This window comes from Schistocerca americana, chromosome 5 (genome assembly GCF_021461395.2).
Source record: "Schistocerca americana isolate TAMUIC-IGC-003095 chromosome 5, iqSchAmer2.1, whole genome shotgun sequence".
NCBI classification, from domain to species: domain Eukaryota; kingdom Metazoa; phylum Arthropoda; class Insecta; order Orthoptera; family Acrididae; genus Schistocerca; species Schistocerca americana.
In genome coordinates, this window is record NC_060123.1 from 719,157,836 (window position 1) to 719,182,542 (window position 24,707).

Consider the following 24,707-nt stretch of genomic DNA (forward strand, 5'->3'; position numbering starts at 1 on the left):
AAGAACACACTTGCACTTCTCAGTCAATTATGAACCAGCAGAAAAATGTAAAAGTGAATATATTCCACTTTGAAAGATTCAGGCAGAAAAATGGGGAACCAGCTTCATGTCTGAATCAATTATGAGTTTACAGTTATGAGATAAATTCTCCATCACACACACAATTGTGCAATGGGAAGCACCTCTCCAGCCCAACAACTCACAGACAATGACAATTCCCAAAGTTGGCGAGTGTGCCTGGAATGCCACAATTGAGCAACAAACATTACAATAATTCAGTGCATGTTGCCAATTAACACTCTCCCGCCCTATTTCTCAGAACGCCCAGGGTCTTTCAGAATGCCCTGACTTCTCCAGTAAATTAATTATACCTGAGATTTCCTGATTTTCCAGACAAGTTACAACCTTGTAACCTGCCTCTGTCACCACTCACCACAATCTATTCTATTCTCCTACTTTAGTTTGACATGTTTCTGAGCTATGACCCTACTGTCTAGAACTACACTATTTTCTGGCTGTCACACTTGCTTCAGTTTCTCTACTAGCACTAAATGAATAATATAATACTTAAAATGTAGGAAAAGATAGACTGCTACTTACCATAAAGAAGACACATCATGTTGCAGACAGGCGTGATTTAAGACACTCGCATACAGTTTTTGGCCACAGCGTTCATCAGTAAAGAAAACACACACACACATACACACACAAACACAAACACATCTTGCGCACACCTGGCAGCAACTCCAGTATCTCGGGGTGGAATGCTGGCCTGAGATGCTGGAGTTGGTTGTCAGGTGTGTGCGAGATGTGTTTGCTTGTGCGTGTGTGTGTGTGTGTGTGTGTGTGTGTTTGTGTGTCCTTTACTGACAAAGGCTGTGGCCGAAACGTATATGTGAGTGTCTTTTAATTGCTCCCGTCTGGAACGTGACGTGTCTTCTTTATAGTAAGTAGCAATCTACCTTTTCCTACATTGTTAATATTCCTACCTGGAGTTTCCAGTGTTTGATTCAATATAATACTTAGATTTACGTGAAAAACAATCTCTGATGAGATTAAATAAACTGTTAATGGTTATCTTCACTTGCCTACAAAGTGTTCATCTTCTGTGTGATTGAAAACTTTCACATTTGCACTCACACTTCAAATAATGTGATATGTTTGTATGTACTAAATGATACAAGTGACTCACTTTACTTTAATGTGTAATTATAGGAAGTATCAAAGCAGCAAAGGGCATAATACCACCAAAAATTTGCTGATGTGTGACTGGCCAATGCAGGGCAGCACCATAGGTATTTTAATAAAAATACTCAGTCTCAATGACAAATGACATTTTATTCCATTACGTTTACTAGATTCAGTCTTACTAGACTATCTTCAGACCAATAGATGACACCGTCAATGACCAGCCTAGATGACAAGTAGAGCTCCTGTGTACACTGGGAGGCACCATTCATCAACTGATCACAGATATTACCGACAACAGCAAACAAAGATGCCACTGTAATGGGTATGGGACAAGTGATATCTGTTAGTATTGTGCAATTTATTGCTCAGTAAAAATGTTGTTTTCCTGAGAGTGACAGGTTTTCATTGTGGAATAGTATTTTGTCAGTTGGCAGTACACACGGGTTGACTTCCTGTGGGAAATACGGAGATGCTGCAGTACCAAACAATTCGAAAATGATGAGATTAACCTCCTGTTTCTGTGAACACAGATCAGTTGCAGATGAGAAGAGAAACAGTAGGCCACCCATTTTGGTAAATGCTAAACTGGCTAGTTACAGAACATGATGCTACATTCCTCTTCAGAAATTTTGAGGAGAATATCTGTCCAATTTCAGATTTCGTAAGGCAGTGCTCAGAACCTGTGCAGAAGTTGAATTCGGACAAATTATTTTTGTAGTGTTCAGGCATTAAGGGAACCGATAAACAAAAGTATCTAGTGTACTGCACACAGTTTCAGTCGTTTCTCGACATCTGTGATTTCACAGCACTGGACTGTGTTCTCTTCACTGGGTAGGTGTGGCTTCATCTTTCTGGTTAGGTGAACAGCTGGAGTACAAGAATTTAGTCAACCATAAATCCAAGCATTTTTCATGAAAATGCCTCTCACCATCAGAAAACTGGAGTACAGTACACCACACCACATTGCCAAATGGCGTGCCCTACATCCTTTGAAGCAACAATAAACAGTGACTTGCACTGAGACACTGCTACACAGATTGTTTCATTTCTTGAAGCAGGTGAACACTATTGTCATTTACAGCAGTGAAATGCCATTTTTTATAGGTCTAATGAAACAATTCAATTCTTAAGCAAATTTTTTGGCAATCAAACCATCTGTTAAAAGTTGGTGTCTTCATGTTGTCCCAATTTAATACCTCTAGACTTCTTTCTGCCGGGAAAGCCACATACACTGGCACTGACATAATAAGAGAGATTAACAACATCAGTGTAAACATGCTCCTCAAAATGATCTGAAATGTGATAAAATGAGTCTGTGCATGCATTACTGGACTGGGCAACCACTCTGAGAGAAGTTATAAACAACATGTGCGACATCACTGAATATAATAGACATCATAAATATCGAAGCAAGTGATGTGCTGATCACCCTGTACATTGTTCAGATCATACATTGTACTTCACAATTCTGGGATGTACCAAAGGAAGAAAGGTCGTACTACCATCCTCTAGTAAATGAGATTAAATAAAATAATAGTATTATGAGAAGGAAAGTTGCTACTCACCGTATAGCAGAGATGCTGAGTCGCAGATAGGCACAACAAAAAGATTTTCACACTTAAAGCTTTCAGCCAATGGCCTTTATCAACATTCCATCCTGGATTTTACATTGTTTGATTAAATAAAATAAAATTATTCAGTGTAGTGGCTGTTAAGGATTATTTTTACACTCATCCATAAACTGCATGTAGTTTGGTGTACTTATTGCACAAACTACTCCTTCCGAAATGGAAAATACATGCTCATTCACACAACAAGCACTCACACGACCAATTTTTCCAGGCACTGGGCATAGAATGCTGCCATGTCTGAAGTGAGCACCAGTCAGATAGGGTGTGAGGTGGGGATAAGGAAGGGGAAGAGGAGTGATAGAAGGATGGTGGGATAGAAGGCATGTGTTGTGCTGGAGTGGGGGCAGGGAATTCGACAGGTAGGTGGAGGACAGGAATTGCTGTAGGCCGAGACGAGGGTTATTACTGAGTTCCCAGCTGCACAACAGGCTGTGAAGCAGTCATTAAAGTGAAGCATATTGTGTTGGACAGCATATTCAGCAGTCGGTTGGCTCTACTATCTCTTGGACATAGTTTGGAGGTGCCCATTTGTTAGTTGTGATGCTGATGTAGAAGTGACATAGTGGTTGCAGCTGATTTTATAGATCACGTCTTCTTTCACAGGTAGCCCTGCCATTGATGGGGTAGGAGATGCCTGTGATGGAACTGGAGTAAATGGTTGTGAGAGGATATATGTGACAGGTCTTGTATCTAGGTCTATTCCACTGACATGAGCCAGGATGCAAAATGTTAGGAGGAAGGGTGGAATAAGGACGAACAATGATATTACGTAGATTTGGTTGCTGGTGAAATACCACTGTGGGAAGGGTGGAGTGGATATTCCTCATTTCAGGGCATGACAAGAGATGGTCGAAAACCTGGTGGAGAATATGATTCAGTTGGTCCAGTTCTGGGTGGTACTGAGTCAGTTCTGTCCTGTGTGGTACTGAGTCAGTAGAGAAGTGTTCCTCTACAGCCACACAGTGGGTATGTGGGAGGTAGTATGTGACTGGAGAGCCAAGGCACAGTAAATCTGTTTCTGGACAAGGATGATACAGTAATTTTGGTCTGTGAAAGCGTCAGCGAGACCCTTGGCATATTTTGAGAGGAACTACTCTTCACTACTGATATGATAAACAGGGGTAGCTAGGCTGTACAGAAGGAATTTCTTGGACTAGGATGGGTGGCAGCTTTTGAAATGGAGATATTGTTTGCAGTTGGTAAGTTTGATGTGGACAGAGATGCTGATGGAGCCACTCTTGAAGTGGAGATCACCACTGAGGAAGGTGGCTTGCTGGGTTGAGGACGACCAGATGAAGTGAATGGGGGAGGTGGTACTAAGGTTTTAGAGGAATGTTGAGACAGAGTCCACACCTTTGGCCCTTATCACAAAGGTGATATGAACCTGAACCAGGAGAGGTGTTTGGAATTCAGAGTGATTAGGAAGGATTCCTGTAAATGGCCCACAAATAGATTGCCATATGAGTGCCCACTGATGTACCACAGATTTGTTTATAGGTTATGCCTCCAAGGCAGAGGTAATTGTGGGTAACAATATAGCCAGTCATGGTGACCAGGAAGGAGACTGTACAACTGGAGTCAGTTAGGCAATGGGAAAGGTAGTGTTCAATATCAGCAAGCCCATTTAGGATGAAGCCTTTGTCAGCAGGAGGTCATGATCAGTTTTTAGGTGGTGGCTTGCAGTTCTTTCTGCAGATGTAAAATTGGTTTCCATGTTGAGGGATTCAGTAAATGATGCTGAGACAAGGTTCAACTGTAGGAAATTCTGGAAAATTAACAGGAGGGCAGTGGGATAGGATCACAGTTGGATGGAGGAATAAACTGAGTGACACAGGGTTCAATATTAGTTTTGGATTGAGTCTGATTGGTTGGGTTGGTGTCAAAAATGTGTTTCCCCTGTACAGACTGGGGAAAGGAGAGAAGCCCAGCATGACAATTTGTGAAAGGGGCAAAAGGTACGGCTTTTGGGAAGGACTAATACTTCTCTAGGACTGGGATTTTGTAGGACACATTCATGTCTTTGTTTTGGGTCTCCTTGGGTTTTGGATTGTGTATGCTAGTGGGAGGAAGTTTCTGAGGGCGTAATAAATGTAAAGGTCAATAAGACAGGGTTTGTCATGTATGAGAAGATGTGGTGGAGGCTCCTGTAGAGGTGATGGATAGTGATTGTGCATGATAGGAGTAGGACGTGCACAGGTTGAAAAGTTCTTCGAGATGGTGTTATGCATGCTGCTCTAGTTCCCAGAGCACATGAATTTCAGTACGAAAAATGGAATACAGAAATTTGGGCTTGTAGATCACGATAATTTTACAAGTGGAGAGGAGGTGTCACAAGTGAGGTTTGAGACTGATTTAATCGGTTTTGCAAGACTAGGTTGGTGAGGGCTATGGACTGACAATATCTGAACACAGAGAGATCCTTTTCGAGGGAGGAATTGCAGTCAGAGATAGGTAATTTGGTGGGATTGCACGAGCTACGTAACAATGCCAAAATAGTATGTGGGCCTGAGTTCTGGCCAGGAACAGGGAAACTTTTCTGTACTGACGTAGATAGAGACAATGTGAATCCATAATGGAAGTTAAAAAATGCATAAAAATACACAGGAAAAATAAAAAAGGAGCAGACGGATTAAGTATACGGAAAGAAAAGTGAAACCTGAGGGAATAGAACCTACAATGAAAGACAAAAATAAACTTAAATCGATATGAAAACAATATTGGGATGAAAGAGAAAAGTAAATATAAAGACAGCAGTCACTCATCCCATACCAAGAAGCCCCTTCCATACAGCCTAGCCCCCATGACCGTCGCAGCAGCATTGATGAGCAGACCCTCAAGAAAAAACATACCAAGGATCCCACTGAGGCCTTCATAGATCAAAATTACCCTTCCAATCTTGTCCAGAAGCAGATCTCCCCTGTCTCGTTTCTACGGCCATCTACCACCTCTCACCTACCCGCTGTCCTGCGACAAAGAAGCAATCCCCTTGTGACTCAGTACCATCCAGGATGGGAGCAACTGACTCACATTATCCAACAGCGTTTACACTATCTCCTGTCATACCCTGAAATATATCCTCCACAACCCTTTCACAGTGGTATACTGGCACCCACAAACCTGTACAATATCCTTGTCCATCACTACTCCACCCCTGTTCATGGCTCATATCCCTGCAACAGACTCAGAGGCAAGACCTGTCACATACATCCAGCCACTACCATCCCTTCCAGTCTTGTCATGTGCAGGGCTAATTGTGAAAGCATTGTAAACTAAGCTGCAACCACTATGCCACTTCTATGTGGACATGACCACTAACAAGCTGTCTCTCCACAAGAATGGCCACCGCCCAACTGTGGCCGAGAGATGGCTGGACCATGCTGCTGCTGCTGAACATGTTGCCCAACATGACATGCTTCACTTTAATAACTGCTTCAGAGCCTACGTCATCTGGATTTTTCCTACCGACACGAGCTTTTCTGAATTGCGCATGTGGGAACTCTCCCTACAAGATGACCTTCATTCCCATACCACCCAGGTCTCAACATTTGCCAATCCCTGTCCTCCATGTACCTACCCCGCCGCCCACTTCCACTCCAGCACAGCACCCATTCTGTACCACAGACCGACCTACTAAACCTTCTCTATTCCTCCCCCCCCCCTCCCCCTCCCCACATACACACACAAACAAGCACTGTGACACGGTAGTTTGTGGTCCTATGTTGCCTCCATATGTGTTATGCACATATGAGCTAAGCTTGTGTGAACGTATGTGTGTGTTTTTTCTATTTTGGAATTAGAACGTTCGTTGAAAGCTTAAATATTTTAGCAGTGTTTTTCATTGTGCCTGTCTGGAACTCAACGCTTCCTCTGCATGGTGAGTAGCCGTCTACCCTTTCGATACTGTTATTATTCCATCCTAGACTTTGCTTACAGCATGCCTTTTAGCGCACCTGTGCCCTAGATGTGTTCCTGATGCCCGACGGCAGTGATGGTGGTGGCACCTTTGGTGGTGGTGGCGGTGGCGGAGGCGGCCCCTGGGGCTGTGGTTGTGGTGGTGGTTGCAGCAATCTCTGTGCCCCTGGCAGTGGCAGTGCCGGTGCACAAGCTCCCAGTTCTGGCGGCTTCCTGCCGCCCTCTCCGGTGTCGTCACGAGAGTTGCCGCCATCCCCTGAAGCCTGGAGGGTCTTGAGGAAGGCAGCTCGTGACCGCCTCGACTTTTCTGTGTGCGAGAGAGTGAGTTCTATCTTAGGGCTATTACAGGTCAACTGATAGAAAATGTACATTTATCATATAAAAAAGCAGTTTTGTTACATAAAAACCTCTTAATTGCTATACCAATGTGTAAGCACGAAGGTTTATGCACTCTGTTCAGCAAGAGAAGATTCAAAGAACAGCATTGTGGAAGCAGTATGTAATGTATATTTATTTGCAGACTACCAGTTTCAATTAAGTGACGGTCTCCAAGTCCTCAGATAATGCTACAAATATTAATAAAACAATGAGAGCTATTTTCCAGATACCTATGTTCCACCACAACCAGCTTTTTTCCTAAATGTACATTTTCCGGTGACAGAGTTCACCAGCAATCTATGTAACTAATTCTGAGAAAAAAATAATTACAAAGCCTCCCGGTAAACTCTCACAGGGAGATATTCATTTCGGAAGAAGCCGTGGGCAGTGTAACAAATGTATCTTAAATACATTGGCAGTGGTTTCTATTAACATACACATTACTTAGCTGTGGAGCACAAAATGAACACGATCAACACAACATTGTGTTAAAGGAAGGTTTTTTGGCCAGAAACACATAATTTTTTCAGTTGCAACACTTCTCACATATACATGTACGTATCATCATCTACATTTTCATTGAGTGCATAAACTGATAGTTTACTGCAGCATTCAAAAGAATCTGGAGAAGGTACAGCCCTTGGTTGAAATGACAACTTTTGGCAGTTCTGGGATTCTGTTCTTTCAATGAGGGGAAACTGCGAGGTTCTGTCTGTATCTGCATAAAAAGGAAGTGTGTTACTGAATGAATAAGTAAAACTTGATATAAACTGAAAGATTCACTTTTTACTGTCAAAAATAGCATTTCTGGTTGATTTTAATAATCATTTCAATAATATGAATTTGTATTTGCAAAGGAAAGGAATGCACTATTTCTGACACCTGTAGGTTTACAGATATTAATGGATTCCGGTGTAAGTTTAGTTTGCATTGTAACTACATCAGAAAAATTTTCATCATTTCTTGTGTTGTTGCGTATCATTTCTGTGAAGTGAAGCAAGAATATGTGGAAGTAAAATTTTCAAAACTTCCTTCAAATATTGATGAAGTCTCCATTGAGTTTAAGAGCCATTTTCAAGATCTTAAATGTCTATATCTGTATATCTTTAACTTTAACAATCCAAAAATTTTAGAAGTGATCTTCAAGAAGAAGTCTGCAGATTACAAATGTTATATTCAAGTTATCCAGAATCCAAGCAAGCAAGCATTAGGTAAGGTTAGGTTAGGTTAGGTTATGCAGGCAGGCAGTTCATTGTAGGATGTTTAGCAGCTCTCAAGGTTTTATTTCCTTGTCCTTTGCAGCAAATTTCACATGGGAGTACATCAAAATGGCGATAGGCTGAGAGATGGCATTATACATCATCCAGTACAATGGAATTTATCGACACTAGTACGAGAGGTAACCATCAGCAAAATGAGTGTAATGCAGGGGTGCAAAAATTTTTGAGACATAAACAAGATAACAGTCAACTGTTGACAAAATAAGGTACTTGGATAGATAAAAAAAATCTACTCACCAAGTGGTGGCAGAACACACACACGTAAAAGATTATAATTAGGTGAGGTTTTGGAGCCAGTGGCTCCTCCTTCAGGCAGAAGGGTTGAAGGGGATGGAAGATGGTTGAAGGGGAGGTAAGAGGTATGAAGAAAAAGGACTGGACAGGCCTAGGAAAACAGGTAGATTTCGGGACCGCAGGTCAGAGGAGAATTACCGAAGCCACAGCTGCCTGACCCTCCTGCCTGCCTCTCCTCTCTCCTTAACTATCTCTCTCCGAGTAGTTTACAATACTATGCTACACAATAGAGAATCAAGAAAAGTGTCATTCTAGGTACTGCTATTAGAATACAGGGTTTCCATAAAGCCGAACTTTCATTTCAAGAAATCATAACAAGGGACAGACTACCATAGTTCACTGTAAGATGTTTAGCAGCTCTCAAGATTTTTTTCCTTGCCTTTTGCAGCAAAATTGATACTGGAGTGCATCAAAATGCTGATAGACCTAGAGAAGGCACAATACGTCTCCCCATAGTGCAGAATTTATCGACACTAGTATGGGAAGTAACCGTAGGGAAAAAAGTGTAATGCAGTGGTGCACAAATTTTACAGATATATCAATGAAAACAATCAATTGTTGACAACATAAAAAAACGAACTCGCCAAGTGATGGCAGAACACACACCCATGTAAAAGATTATAATTAGGTGAGCTTTTAGAGCCAGTGGCTCCTTCTTCAGGGAGAGCCAGTGGCTCCTTCTTCAGGCAGAAGGTTGAAGGAGAAGGAAGAGGATTGAAGGGGAAGGAAGAGGAAATGAAGGAGAAGGACTGGAGAGGTCTAGGGAAAGGGGTAGATTTTGGGAAAGTCACCCAGAACCATATTTCAGTGGAGAATTACCAGATGGGATGAGAAGGAAAGAATGATTTTTGTATCTTTTATCTGTGTGTGTTTTGCTGCCATTCGGTGATCGAGAGTCGATAGAGTGCTCGCCACATTTCAATGTAGCCACCAGATGTCATTTCGTCATGCATCACATGAATTGCAGTAACTGAATTAACTGTCTGATTAGTGTTAAGTAAGCAGCTACACCTTTTCAGTAATACGTGTTAACTGTTAGCATTGTAGCCAAAGAATTGTTCACTCCAGTACATTTTCACATGTTGTGTGATGACCCCCATATGTGCTACAATGGCTACCCGATAAAGTGCCTCTTTTCAGAAGATGCACCATTGAACATTTATGGATAAGTGAATCGACATAAGATTGGGATCCACATCTACATCTACATGGTTATTCTGCAATTCACATTTAAGTGCCTGGCAGAGGGTTTCATCAAACTAGTTTCATACAACTTCTCTACAATTCCACCCTCAACTGGTGCGCGGGAAAAAGGAACACCTACAGCTTTCCATTCGAGCTCTGATTTCTCTTATTTTATTATGATGATCATTTCTCTCTACATTCGGAAGAGAAAGTTGGTGATTGAAACTTCATAAATAGATCTTGCCGCAAAGAAAACTGCCTTTGTTTCAGTAACTGACACCCCAACTCGAATATTATATCAGTGACACACTCACCCTTACTGCGCAATAACACGAAACGGGCTGCCCTTCTTTGCACTTTTTTGATGTCCTGCATCAATCCTACCTGGTAAGGATCCCACACCGTGCAGCATTATTCCAGCAGAGGACAGACAAGTGTAATGTAGGCTGTCTCTTTAGTGGGTTTGTCGCATCTTCTAAGTGTTCTGCCAACAAAGTGCGGTCTTTGTTTCACCTTCCCCACAATATTATCTTTGTGGTCTTTCCAATTTAAGTTGTAATTCCTATTTATTTAGTCAAATTGGCAGCCCTTAGATTTGTGTGGTTTATCATATACCCAAAATTTATTGGAGTTATTTTAGTACCCATGTGGATGACGTCATACTTTACTTTGTTTAGTGTCAATTGCCACTTTTTGCACCATACAGAAATTCTCTCTAGATTATTTTGTAATTGGAATTGATTATCTGATGATTTTACTAGATGGTAAATTACAGCATCATCCGCAAACAGCCTAAGGGGGCTGCTCAGATTATCACCTAGACCATTTATGTAAATCAGGAACAGCAGAGGGCCTATGACACTACCTTGCGGAACGCCAGATATCACTTCTGTTCTATTCGATGATTTACTGTCTATCACTACGAAATGTGACCTCTCTGAGAGGAAATGACGAATCCAGTCACACAACTGAGATGATACTCCATACGCACACAATTTGATTGTCACTTGTGAGGAATGGTATCAAAAGCCTTCTGGAAATCTAGGAATATGGAATCAATCTGAGATCCCTTGTTGACAGCACTTATTACATCATGGGAAGTTGCACAAGAACAATATCTTCTGAATATGTTATGTATCAATTAGTCATTTTCTTCATGGTGATTCATAATGTTAGAATACAGTATATGCTCCAAAATCCTACTGAAAATTGAGATCAAGTATATGGGTCTGTAATTCAATAGGTTACTCCTATTTCCTTTCTTGAATATTGGTGTGACCTGTGCTACTTTCCAGTCTTTACGAACAGACCTTTCGTCAAGTGAGCGATTGCATATGATTGCTAAGAAAGGCATTATTGTGTCTGCATACTCTGAAAGGAACCTGATTGGTATACCATCTGGACAGGAAGACATGCATTTCTTAAGCGATTTGAGTTGTTTTGCAACACCTAAGACATCTACTTTTATGTCAGTCACACTAACAGCTGTTCTGGTTTCGAATTCTGGAAAATTTACTTCATCTTCTTTCTTGAAGGAATTACGGAAAACTGTATTTAGTAACTCCTCTTTAGTAACACCATCGTCGGTAATATTTCCATCGCTATTGCACAGTGATGGTATTGACTTTTTTTTTGCCATTGGTGTACTTTACATCAGACCAGAATCTGTTTGGGTTTTCTACCATATTTTGAGACAATGTTTCATTGCGGAAACTACTAAAAGCATCTCACATTGACGTCCGCACTAAATTTCGAGCTTCCGTGAAACTTAGCCAGTCTTGAGGATTTTGCTTCTGCAACAGTGTTCTGACGTGTTTTGTGTACCATGGTAGATCAGTCCCGTCTCTTATTAACTTATGCGGCATGAATCTATTTATTGATATCTATTTTGTATCTTTGAATTTGAGCAATATCTGGTCTACATTTACATAATTACCTTGGAAGGAATGGAGACTCTCTCTTAGGAAGGCATCAAGAAAATTTTTATCTGCTGTTTTAAATAGATATATTTTGCATTTGTTTTCAGTGGATTTTGTTGATGTGGTTTTGAGCCTCGCTACAACAACCTTGTGTTCACTAATCCCTTTATCTGACTTGATGCTCTCTATTAGATCAAGATTATTTGTGGCTAAGAGGTCAAGTTTGTTTTCGCAACCATTTACAATTCGTCTGGGCTCATGAACTAATTGTTCAAAGTAATTCTCAGAGAAAGCATTTAGTACAATTTCGGAAGATGTTTTCTGTCTACGACCGGCTTTGAACATGTATTTTCGCCAACAAATTTAGGGTAGAAGTCTCCACCAATTATAGCTGCATGAGTTGGGTACTTATTTGTAATGAGATTCAAGTTTTCTTTGAACCGTTCAGCTATTATACCATGTGAGTCGGGGTCGGAGGAAATTATTATTTTGGTACGGCTGATGAGTATAACCTCTACCCATAGTAATTCACAGGAACTATCTATTTGAACTTCACTACAAGATAAACTACTACCAACAGACACGAACACACCACCGCCTACTTTATTTAATCTACACTTTCTGAACATGGTTTGCACCTCTGTAAAAATTTTGGTAGAATTTATCCCCGGGTTTAGCCACCGTTCTGTTCCTATAACGATTTCAGCTTCAATGGTTTCTATCAGTGCTTGAAGCTCTGGTACTTTTCCAACACAGCTATAACAATTTACAACTACAATACCGACTGTTGCTTGGTCGATTCTTGTCATTTCTTTGCCCTGTAACCTTTGAGACTGGAGGTCTTTTTTATCTTTCTTGAGACTGTCTAACCTAAAAAACTGCCCAGTACACGCCACACAGCCGCTGCTACCCGTACAGCCATTTCCTGTGTGTAGTGGACACCTGATCTATTTAGCAGAACCCGAAACCCCACCACCCTATGGTGCTAGTCAATGGATCTGCAGCCTACATGGTTGCAGAACCGTCTGAGCCTCTGATTCAGACCCTCCACTTTCTCTGTACCAAAGGACCGCAATCGGTCCTGTTGACAATGCTGCAGATGGTGAGCTCTGCCTTCATCTCCCTAGCAAGACTGGCAGTCTTCACCAACTCAGATAGCCGCCAGAAACCACAGAGAATCTCTTCCGATCCATAGTGACACACGTCATTAGTGCCGAGAGGAGCCACCACCTGCAGTTGGCTGCACCCTGTACCCTTCATGGCATCCAGATGGACCCTTTCCACATCTGCGATGTCTTCCCCTGGTATGCATATGGAGTGCACATTGGCTTTCTTCCCGTCCTTAGCTGCCATATCCCTAATGGGGCCCATCACCCGCCTAACATTGGAGCTCCCAATGAAAACCAACCCCAACCTCTGCACTTGTCCAGTCCTCTCAGGAAGACTGACCATTGCCGCAACAGGCGAGGCTGCCCTTGATGGCTCAGAAGTACTTTCGGTACAGGATTTTGGCTCCGCAAAGACACAGGACACATGTGGGCTCAGCCCTGGTGGCCACAAGTGCACTGTCTGGTGCAGTGTAATGCACAACTGGGTGACAGACCCATTTTTCTCCACAGAGAAAATAGGTAATGGAAAATGTTTGCCTGGACAACCTTTAACAGTTCCTGCCACAGCAAAGCCAAGAGTAGCCATTCAACATCTTTAAGCACAATAGTTCACGACCATATTGAAGTTTGAATGTGAAAAGTGTGTCGAAAGACACGTTTCCTGAGTCACACGGGTCATGATCGTCCCATGGCACACAGCCACTGCTCCCTGAATGTCGCGCCACTAAAATCCTTCTTTGGAATTATACTGAGGATTGTGTGTACCTGTTGATGTTGTTGTGGTCTTCAGTCCTGAGACTGGTTTGATGCAGCTCTCCATGCTACTCTATCCTGTGCAAGCTTCTTTAACTCCCAGTACCTACTGCAACCTACATCCTTCTGAATCTGCTTAGTGTATTCATCTCTTGGTTTCCCTCTATGATTTTTACCCTCCATGCTGCCCTCCAGTACTAAATTGGTGATTCCTTGATGCCTCAGAACATGTCCTACCAACCGATCCCTTCTTCTAGTCAAGTTGTGCCACAAACTTCTCTTCTCCCCAATCCTATTCAATACCTCCTCATTAGTTATATGAACTACCCATCTAATCTTCAGAATTTTTCTGTAGCACCACATTTCAAAAGCTTCTATTCACTTCTTGTCCAAACTAGTTATCGTCCATGTTTCACTTCCATACATGGCTACACTCCATACAAATACTTTCAGAAAAGACTTCCTGACACTTAAATCTATACTCGATGTTAACAAATTTCTCTTCTTCAGAAACGCTTTCCTTGCCATTTCCAGTCTAGATTTTATATCCTCTCTACTTTGACCATCATCAGTTATTTTGCTCCCAAATAGCAAAACTCCTTTACTACTTTAAGTGTCGCATTTCCTAATCTAATTCCCTCAGCATCACCCGACTTAATTCGACTACATTCCATTATCCTCATTTTGCTTTTGTTGATGTTCATCTTATATTCTCCTTTAAAGACATTATCCATTCCGTTCAACTGCTCTTCTAAGTCCTTTGCTGTCTCTGACAGAATTACAATGTCATCGGCAAACCTCAAAGTTTTTATTTCTTCTCCATGGATTTTAATACCTGCTCTGAAATTTTCTTTTGTTTCCTTCACTGTTTGCTCAATATACAGATTGAATAACATTGGGGATAGGCTACAACCCTGTCTCGCTCCCTTCCCAATCACTGCTTCCCTTTCATGTCCCTCGACTCTTATAACTGCTATCTGGTTTCTGTACAAATTGTAAGTAGCCTTTCGCTCCGTGTATTTTACCCCTGCTACCTTCAGAATTTAAAAGAGAGTATTCCAGTCAACATTGTCAGAAGCTTTCTCTAAGTCTATAAATGCTAGAGATGTAGGTTTGCCTTTCCTTACTCTAGCTTCTAAGATAAGTCGTAGGGTCAATATTGCCTCACGTGTTCCAACATTTCTACGAAATCCAAACTGATCTTCCCCAAGGTCGGCTTCTACCAGTTTTTCCATTCGTCTATAAAGAATTCGTGTTAGTATTTTGCAGTTGTGACTTATTAAACTGATAGTTCAGTAATTTTCACACCTGTCAACACCTGCTTTCTTTGGGATTGGAATTAGTATATTCTTCTTGAAGTCTGAGGGTATTTCGCCTGTCTCATACATCTTGCTCACCAGATGGTGGAGTTTTGTCAGGACTCACTCTCCCAAGGCTGTCAGTAGTTCTAATGGAATGTTGTCTACTCCCGGGGCCTTGTTTCGACTTAGGTCTTTCAGTGCTCTGTCAAACTCTTCACGCAGTATCATATCTCCCATTTCACCTTCATCTACATCCTCTTCCATTTCCATAATATTGTCCTCAAGTACATCGCCCTTGTATAGACCCTCTATATACTGTTTCCACCTTTCTGCTTTCCCTTCTTTGCTTAGAACTGGGTTTCCATCTGAGCTCTTGATATTCATACAAGTGGTTCTCTTTTCTCCAAAGGTCTCTTTAATTTTCCTGTAGGCAGTATCTATCTTACCCCTAGTGAGATAAGTCTCTACATCCTTACATTTGTCCTCTAGCCATCCCTGCTTAGCCATTTTGCACTTGCTGTCGATCTCATTTTTGAGACGTTTGTATTCCTTTTTGCCTCCTTCATTCACTGCATTTTTATATTTTCTCCTTTCATCAACTAAATTCAATATTTCTTCTGTTACCCAAGGATTTCTACTAGCCCTCGTCTTTTTACCTACTTGATCCTCTGCTGCCTTCACTACTTCCTCTTGAGTAGTCCCCACCCGGAGATCCGAATGGGGGACTATTTTACCTCCGGAATATTTTACCCAAGAGGAGCCATCATCATTTAACCATACAGTAAAGCTGCATGCCCTCGGGAAAAAATACGGCTGTAGTTTCCCCTTGCTTTCAGCCGTTCGCAGTACCAGCACAGCAAGGCCGTTTTGGTTAGTGTTACAAGGCCAGATCAGTCAATCATCCAGGCTGTTGCCCCTGCAACTACTGAAAAGGCTGCTGCCCCTCTTCAGGAACCACACGTTCGTCTGGCCTCTCAACAGATACCCCTCCATTGTGGTTGCACCTACGGTACGGTTATCTATATCGCTGAGGCACGCAAGCCTCCCCACCAATGGCAAGGTCCGTGGTTTGCACTGCTAGCCTCCATGCACAAACCGATGAAGCAATCGGAACTGTCAACCCTGTGATGTTGACCCGTACACTGGCAGAACTCTACAATCACCTCAACATTCTATGACTTATGAATTGGGTACAAATTACACAATGAAATGCAGGTATAACAGAAGAAACTTTGGGAGATGCTTAACTTTTTACAACAAACCATAATACGTTATCTCTAATAGTTTCCCAGTTATGAGTTTTTAAAATGATAGTTGGAATTTACAGATAGCCTGTATACAGTAAAAGCATGCATGAAAACGTCTTTTACTGCATTTGTCAGACTATATTCCATGTCAGAAAATTACAGTTATGCTGAAATTTACCTTCCAGTGATTTCTTCGGCAGAAAAAAGTTATACCTTTTTGTAGAGCAGCTAAAATTGTTGGGGAAACTGATTCTTAACCACATTATTAATTTTCACTGGAATAATTTTTGAATCTAATAATAATAATGGACAGCATACCCCAAGGACACCCCCCCCTCCCACCTCCCACAAATCATGGACCTTGCCATTGGTGGGGAGGCTTGCGTGCCTCAACGATACAGATAGCCGTACCGTTGGTGCAACCACAACGGAGGCGTATCTGTTGAGAGGCCAGAGAAACATGTGGTTCCTGAACAGGGGCAGCAGCCTTTTCAGTAGTTGCAGGGGCAACAGTCTGGATTATTGACTGATCTGGCCCTGTAACACTAACCAAAATGGCCTTGCAGTTGTGGTACTGCAAACGGCTGAAAGCAAGGGGAAACTACAGCCGTAATTTTTCCTGAGGGTATGCAGCTTTACTGTATGATTAAATGATGATGGCATCCTATTGGGTAAAATATTCCGGAGGTAAAATAGTACCCCATTCGGATCTCCAAGCGGGGACTACTCAAGAGGACGTCGTCATCAGGAGAAAGAAAACTGGCATTCTACGGATCGGAGCGTGGAATGTCAGATCCCTTAATCAGGCAGGTAGGTTAGAAAATTTAAAAAGGGAAATGGATAGGTTAAAGTTAGATATAGTGGGAATTAGTGAAGTTGTATAAATGGAAGAACCCTGGAGATACTAGAAGGTTTCAGATAGATTATATAATGGTAAGACAGAGATTTAGGAACCAGATTTTAAATTGTAAGACATTTCCAGGGGCAAATGTGGACTCTGACAACAATCTATTGGTTATGAACTGTAGATTAAAACTGAAGAAACTGCAAAAAGCTGGGAATTTAAGGAGATGGGACCTGGATAAACTGAAAGAACCACAGGATGTACAGAGTTTTAGAGAGAGCATAAGGGAACAATTGACAGGAATGGGGGCTAGAAATACATTAGAAGAAGAATGGGTAGCTTTGAGGTATGAAATAGTGAGGGCAGCAGAGGATCAACTAGGTAAAAAGACGAGGGCTAGTAGAAATCCTTGGGTAACAGAAGAAATATTGAATTTAATTGATGAAAGGAGAAAATATAAAAATGCAGTAAATGAAGGAGGCAAAAAGGAATATAAACGTCTCAAAAATGAGATTGACAGGAAGTGCAAAATGGCTAAGCAGAGATGGCTAGAGGACAAATGTAAGGATGTAGAGACATATCTCACTAGGGGTAAGATAGATACTGCCTTCGGGAAAATTAAAGAGACCTTTGGAGAAAAGAGAACCACTTGCATGAATATCAAGAGCTCAGATGGAAACCCAGTTCTAAGCAAAGAAGGGAAAGCAGAAAGGTGGAAGGAGTATATAGAGGGTCTATACAGGGGTGATGTTCTTGAGGATAATTTATGGAAATGGAAGAGGATGTAGATGAAGGTGAAATGGGAGATATGATACTGCGTGAAGAGTTTGACAGAGCACTGAAAGACCTAAGTCGAAACAAGGCCCCGGGAGTAGACAACATTCCATTAGAACTACTGACAGCCTTGGGAGAGCGAGTCCTGACAAAACTCCACCATCTGGTGAGCAAGATGTATGAGACAGGCGAAATTCCCTCAGACTTCAAGAAGAATATAATAATTCCAATCCCAAAGAAAGCAGGTGTTGACAGGTGTGAAAATTACTGAACTATCCGTTTAATAAGTCACAACCGCAAAATACTAACACGAATTCTTTACAGACGAATGGAAAAACTGGTAGAAGCCGACCTCGGGGAAGATCAGTTTGGATTTCGTAGAAATGTTGGAACACGTGAGGCAATACTGACCCAACGACTTATCTTAGAAGAAAGATTAAGGAACGGCAAACCTACATCTCTAGCATTTGTATATTAAGACAAAGCTTTTGACAATGTTGACTGGATTACTCTCTTTCAACTTCTGAAGGTGGCAGGGGTAAAATACAGGGAGCGAAAGGCTATTTACAATTTGTGCAGAAAGAAGATGGCAGTTATAAGAGTTGAGGGACATGAAAGGGAAGCAGTGGTTGGGAAGGGAGTGAGAGAGGGTTGTAGCCTCTCCCCGATGCTATTCAATCTGTATATTGAGCAAGCAGTAAAGGAAACAGAAGAAAAGTTCGGAGGAGGTATTAAAATCCATGGAGAAGTAATAAAAACTTTGAGGTTTGCCGATGACATTGTAATTCTGTCAGAGACAACAAAGGACTTGGAAGAGCAGTTGAACAGAATGGACTGTGTCTTGAAAGGAGGGTATAAGATGAACATCAACAAAAGCAAAATGAGGATAATGGAATGTAGTCGAATTAAGTTGGGTGATGCTGAGGGAATTAGATTAGGAAATGAGACACTTAAAGTAGTAAAGGAGTTTTGCTATTTGGGGAGCAAAATAACTGATGATGGTCAAAGTAGAGAGGATATAAAATGTAGACTGGCAATGGCAAGGAAAGCATTTCTGAAGAAGAGAAATTTGTTAACATCGAGTATTGATTAAGTGTCAGGAAGTCTTTTTTGAAAGTATTTGTATGGAGTGTAGCCATGTATGGAAGTGAAACATGGACGATAAATAGTTGAGACAAGAAGAGAATAGAAGCTTTCGAAATGTGGTGCTACAGAAGAATGATGAAGATTAGATGGGTAGATCACATAACTAACGAGGAGGTATTGAATAGAATTGAGGAGAAGTGGAGTTTGTGGCACAACTTGACTAGAAGAAGGGATCAGTTGGTAGGACATGTTCTGAGGCATCAAGGGATCACCTATTTAGTCCTGGAGGGCAGTGTGGAGGATAAAAATCATAGAGGGAGACCAAGAGATGAATACACTAAGCAGATTCAGAAGGATGTAGGCTGCAGTAGGTACTGGGAGATGAAGAAGCTTGCACAGGATAGAGTAGCATGGAGAGCTGCATCAAACCAATCTCAGGACTGAAGACCACAACAACAACAACAACCCCAATGACACACTTTCCTTCATTAGTACTTCAAGGGCTGCTGTTTACTTGCCTTCTTTGTTAGTTCCAACCTCTCCCAGGAAGACGTTTCTTTTAGCACTTAGCTCTGCTGCAGCTCTCCCTTGCTGTTTCCACCTTTGGCATATGCCATTCATAAACATTTTTATAAGTTTCCTTTTGTCCTTCATTTGCAACCTAGTTTACAATTTCTCAAACTATCACATATTTGGTTATGTGACCTCTTTTTTAATATGAGAGGTCTCCTCACATGTGTGTAATTTTCTTCTCCTCCCCACTCCCCTACCAAAAAACCACACACCCTAAATACTGACAATATCAATATGAAGCAAAATAAAATTCATATCTCATATAAATTTTAATTTAAAACTCGGAATGCACAAATATGTAATGTACTGCTGACTTTTCACTATTTTTTACTGCCTACAGAATTATTTAAAATATGAAACGTCAAATCACAAGCCGCAACATTCGACATACTTCGGGCGTGGGCCACACTACATTCGTGACGCCAATCAATTCATCACTACAGTTGGTCCCCTCTGATTGTGGGGCCTTTTTATTTTCATTTATTTATTTTTCTAACACACATAAGCCTAAACAGTATTAGCAGCTGGATCAAACTGTTAAGGACCTGTGACAGACAAACACAGTGAAGAGGTGGAATGAACAATTAGTACAACCGACCCTTTTAAGGCACCACTCACTAAAAGCCTCACAGACAACAAGCAGCCACGGTTGAAAATTAAACCTCCTTCGCCACGTCATTACGGCTATACTGTATCTGCTGAAAACTCAGATATCTCAGATGACAGACACGCATCGAAGCGTAAGTGGTAAAACTCTGACACAGGGTTTCATTACAGCAAGTGCAAAGTGGTGTGAGGGTGCCACTTACCAGTTGACTGAGGACAGTAACAGTCTCACTAAAATTATGTCTTTGGGGGGCAAGTGTATTTTGCCCAAAACATACAGAGGGGTGTAAATTCCTCCAGCTCATTCCCACGGGGAGACGACCCATGTTCGTGCCCAGGTGATACTACATACCTGTATATATCTGTACAGAGATGGAATGAGGGGACAATAGTTATAAGATGCAAGTAGTGACGTTGTAGCAGTGGCACCTTCAGCCTCATTCCCTAAGAGACCGACACGTCCGGGAACCCATAAAGACGACAGGCTGGTGTGAGCTTCGGTGAGTGAGTTGGAGGCGTTCCCGATGTATAGTACTAAAGGGTAGTACCAAAGGGTGGTATGTAAGGGTGCCTACTGACTTTCAGAGGATCAAATTCATGACTCTTCCATTACACCTCGAGTTTAATTCTTGACTTCTTCAAAATGTGGTTGATACAGTGACAAAAACATTTTTGTCATTGAACCTGAAATCAGTTGAAATTAAAACTGAATTGAATCATTCTTATATCCCTTAAAACACATGTCAATATGAATAATGTAACTATGTATGACTTGTAACAATATTATGAAAAGGAAAGTTGCTACTCACTATATAGCAGGGATGCTGAGTCGCAGATTGGCACAACAAAAAGACTGTTACAAATAAAGCTTTCAGCCCATAAGGCAATCATCAAAAATTGATGACACACACACACACACACACACACACACACACACACACACACACACACACACACACACACACACACATGCAACTCACGCAAACACGACTGCAGTCTAAGGCAACTGTAGCCACACTGTGAGCAACAGCACCAATGCATGATGGGAGTGGCGACTTGGTGGGGGTAAGGAGGAAGCTGGGGCAGGGAGGGGAAGGGATAGTAGGGTAGGGATGGCGGACAGTGCAGTGCTGCTAGGGAGTGCGCAGGGACGAGGTGGAGACGGCAAGGCAGCTATGTGCAGTTGGGGGGTTAGTCAGAGAACACGGGAGAGCTGGAGAGAGGGGATAGTGGAAAAGGAGTGAAGTAAAAGGACTGGGTGCAATGGTGGAATGAAGGCTGTATAGTGCTGGAATGGGAACAGGGAGGCTGCATGGGTGAGGAAAATGGTTAACAAAGTTTGAGGCCAGGAAGGTTACGGGAACATAGGATATATTGCAGGAAAAGTTCCCACCTGCACAATTCAGAAAAGCTGGTGTTGGTGGGAAGGATCCATATGGCACAGGCTGTGAAGCAGTCATTGAAATGAAGGATGTTATGTTTGGCAGCATGCTCAGCAGCCATGTGGTCCACTTGTTTCTCTGCCACAGTTTGTCGATAGCCATTCGTGCGGACAGACAGCTTGTTGGTTGTCATGCTCATATAGAATGCAGCCCAGTGGTTGCAATTTAGCTTGTAGATCACATGACTGGTTTCACAGGTAGCTCTGCGTTGAATGGGATAGGTGATGTTTGTGATGGGACTGGAGTAGGTGATGGTGGGATGATGTATGGGACAGGTGTATGAGCCATGAGGTAAGAGGTTGGGAGCAGGGGTTGTGTAGGGATGAACGAGTATATTGTGTAGGTTCGGTGGATGGCAGTATACAACAGTGGGAGGGGTGGGAAGGATAGTGGGCACCACATTTCTCATTTCAAGGCATGATGAGAGGTAGTTGAAACCGTAGCAAAGAATGTAATTCAGTTGCTCCAGTCCCGAGTAGTACGAGTTACGAGGAGAATGCTCCTCCATCATGGTGGGACTTTGGGAGACTGGAAAGATAAGGCATGGGAGATTTGTTTTTATACAATATTGGGAGGATAATTACGGTCTGTGAAGGCTTCAGTGAGACCCTCTGTGTATTTCAAGAGGGACAACTCATCACTGCAGATGCAGTGACCATGGATGGCTAGGCTGTATGGAAGGTACTTCTTGATATGGAACGGGTGGCAGATGTCAAAGTGAAGGTAGCTGGAGGTTAATAGGTTTGATGTGGACAGAGGTACAGATGTAGCCATCTTGGAGGTGGAGCTCAACATCTAGAGAGGTGGCTTGTTGAATTGAGTAGGGCCAGGTGAAGCAAATGGGGGAGAACTTGTTAAGGTTCTGGAGGAAGTGGATAGGGTGTCCTCACTCTTGATTCAGGTCTCAAAGATGTCATTAATTAATCAGAGCCAGGTGAGAGGTTAAGGAATCTGGGTATAAAGGAAGGATTTATCTGGATGACCCATGAATAGGTTGGCATAGGATGGTGCCCATAGGCGTACCTTGGATTTGTCTGTTGGTAATGCCTTCAAAGGAGAATTAATTGTGGATGAGGATATAGCTGGTCATGGTGACTAGGAAGGAAGTTGTCGATTTGGAATCTGTCAGCGGAAGATAGTGTTCAATAGCAATAAGGCCATGGGCATTAGGGATGTTAGTGTAAAGGGAGGAAGCATCAATAGTGGCGAGCAGGGTACTATATGGTAAAGGGACAGGGACAGGGACAGGGACAGAAACTGTGGACAGATAGTTAGTGGAGGAAATGGTTGGTATCTTTTATATAGGACGGTAAGTTCTGGGTAACAGGTTGAAGTTGTTGGTCTATAAGAGCAGAGATTCTCTCAGTGGGGGCACAGTAACTGGCCACAATGGCGCATCCTGGGTGGTTGGGTTTGTGGACTTTAGGAAGCATGTAGAAGGTGGGAGTGCAGGGAATGGTAGGGGTAAGTAGAAAGATGGACTCTGGGGAAAGGCTCTGGGATGGGCCTACAGGATTTGAGTAGCGACCGGAGATCCTGCTGGATTTCTGGAATGGGGTCACTGTGGTGAGGTTTGTAGGTGGAATTATCTGACAGCTGGTGGAGTCCTCCTGTCAAGTAATCCTGGTGGTTCAAAACAACAGGGATTGAGCCTTTGTCCTCAGATAGGATTATAAGGTCAGGATCAGTTTTTAGATGGTCGACTGCATTTCTTTCTGCGGATGTAAGGTTAGTTTGTATGTTGAGGGACATGGCGAATGATGGTGAGGCAAGGTTCAAGGTTAAGAAATTCTGGAAAGTTAACAGGGGGTGGCTTGGGGCCAGTGGAGGTGGATCACAGTTGGATGGAGGAGCGAACTGAGTTAGGCAGGGTTCAACATAGGTGTTTGGTTGGGTCTGATTGGTAGGGTTGGTGGCAAGCTTCGTTACTGTGTCATTAGACGTTTGATTCTCTTTCTGTATTAGTCTTTTGTTATATTCACATTTGTTGTTTATTAATACTGTTAATAATAGTAGTTACTTCCCTTGTAGAGTAAGTTTGCAATTGTTGTAGTCAGGTTTTTAACATCTTCTTATTGTAGTAGCAGAACTTAGAAAAAGTAAAATTTTACCATGAGTGAGAAGTGTGTGCTTTGCAGTAGGTTCGTGAGTAGTGGATAGCGGTGTGAGACTTGTTCGAAGTATTTTCACTGGGGGGAATGCAGTGGGGAAGCCAGTGGGCATTCTGGTGAGATCCTCTCCTGGAACTGCAGGTTATGTAGCAAGAGTAAGTTGATAGAGGAGCAGGAGCGTAAGATCTGTGACCTTCAGGTGCAGTTGAAAAACGGACAGGAGGAGCTAGATAGGATGAGGAGGAAGAAGGGGGTTGGGGAATGGGAGCTGGCTGTTGGCAAGAGATCTGCTAGGAGAAGAAGATTTACAGATAGTTTTACTGTTGGTGTTTACAATAGATATGACCAACTGTCAGAGTCTAGTGGAGAGGAATCTCTAGTAGCTGTAGATGTAGGAAGTATGCAGCAGACCTCAGTAGTTACGGTGGCTAGAACAGTTGCAAAGTCGAAGAGGTAGAAGAAGGTTCTGCTGTTAGGTAGTTCTCATGGCAGAGGTGTAGGCCAGCAGTTGCAGGAAGTGCTGGGGAGTGAGTACCAGGTCACCAGCATTGTGAAGCCTAATGCAGGATTGACTCAGGTGACTGTTAACATAGGGGGGGTTTGTAGGAATTTTACTAAAGAGGATCAGGTAGTGACTGTGGGTGGGGCTGGTAACAGTATTGATAGGGATGGGGAGTATGACATAGATGGTGACCTGGAAAAGAAAGCCACTCAGACTGGCAACACGAATGTGCATTTCGTGAAACTGTTTTAGCGTCACAATCGGCCTCATCTTAATACAGCTGTCAGGCGTAATAACATGAGACTTGGGAGTGCGCTGATGACAGAAAGCATGGGTCACATTTCAGTGGTGTCGGTGGAGTCTATTAGCAGGACGGGTTTCACTAGACATGGCCTGCACCTCAACAGGTATGGGAAGGGGAGGTTGGCAAAGCTTATAGGTGACAGCATAGGTGGGGTTGGTGGGATCACTCATGGGAAAATTCCTGCAGTAGTGGGTGTTAGAGCTGCACCTTTTTTAGATTGAAGTCAGCTGATAGGTATTCCTGCTTAAGGGAAGTCTCTCTAACA

At 42.4% G+C, this 24,707-nt stretch overlaps 1 protein-coding gene across 1 annotated transcript in view; it reads right to left on the bottom strand.

Moving 5' to 3' along the window:
* LOC124616658 (hypermethylated in cancer 1 protein-like) overlaps window positions 1–24,707 on the bottom strand; it is a 410,590-nt gene that overhangs the window by 11,741 nt on the left and 374,142 nt on the right. The window contains exon 11 of the mRNA XM_047144986.1: window positions 6,773–7,041. Within this exon, the coding sequence (XP_047000942.1) occupies window positions 6,773–7,041 (269 nt within the window). The remainder of the gene's footprint in view (window positions 1–6,772; window positions 7,042–24,707) is intronic.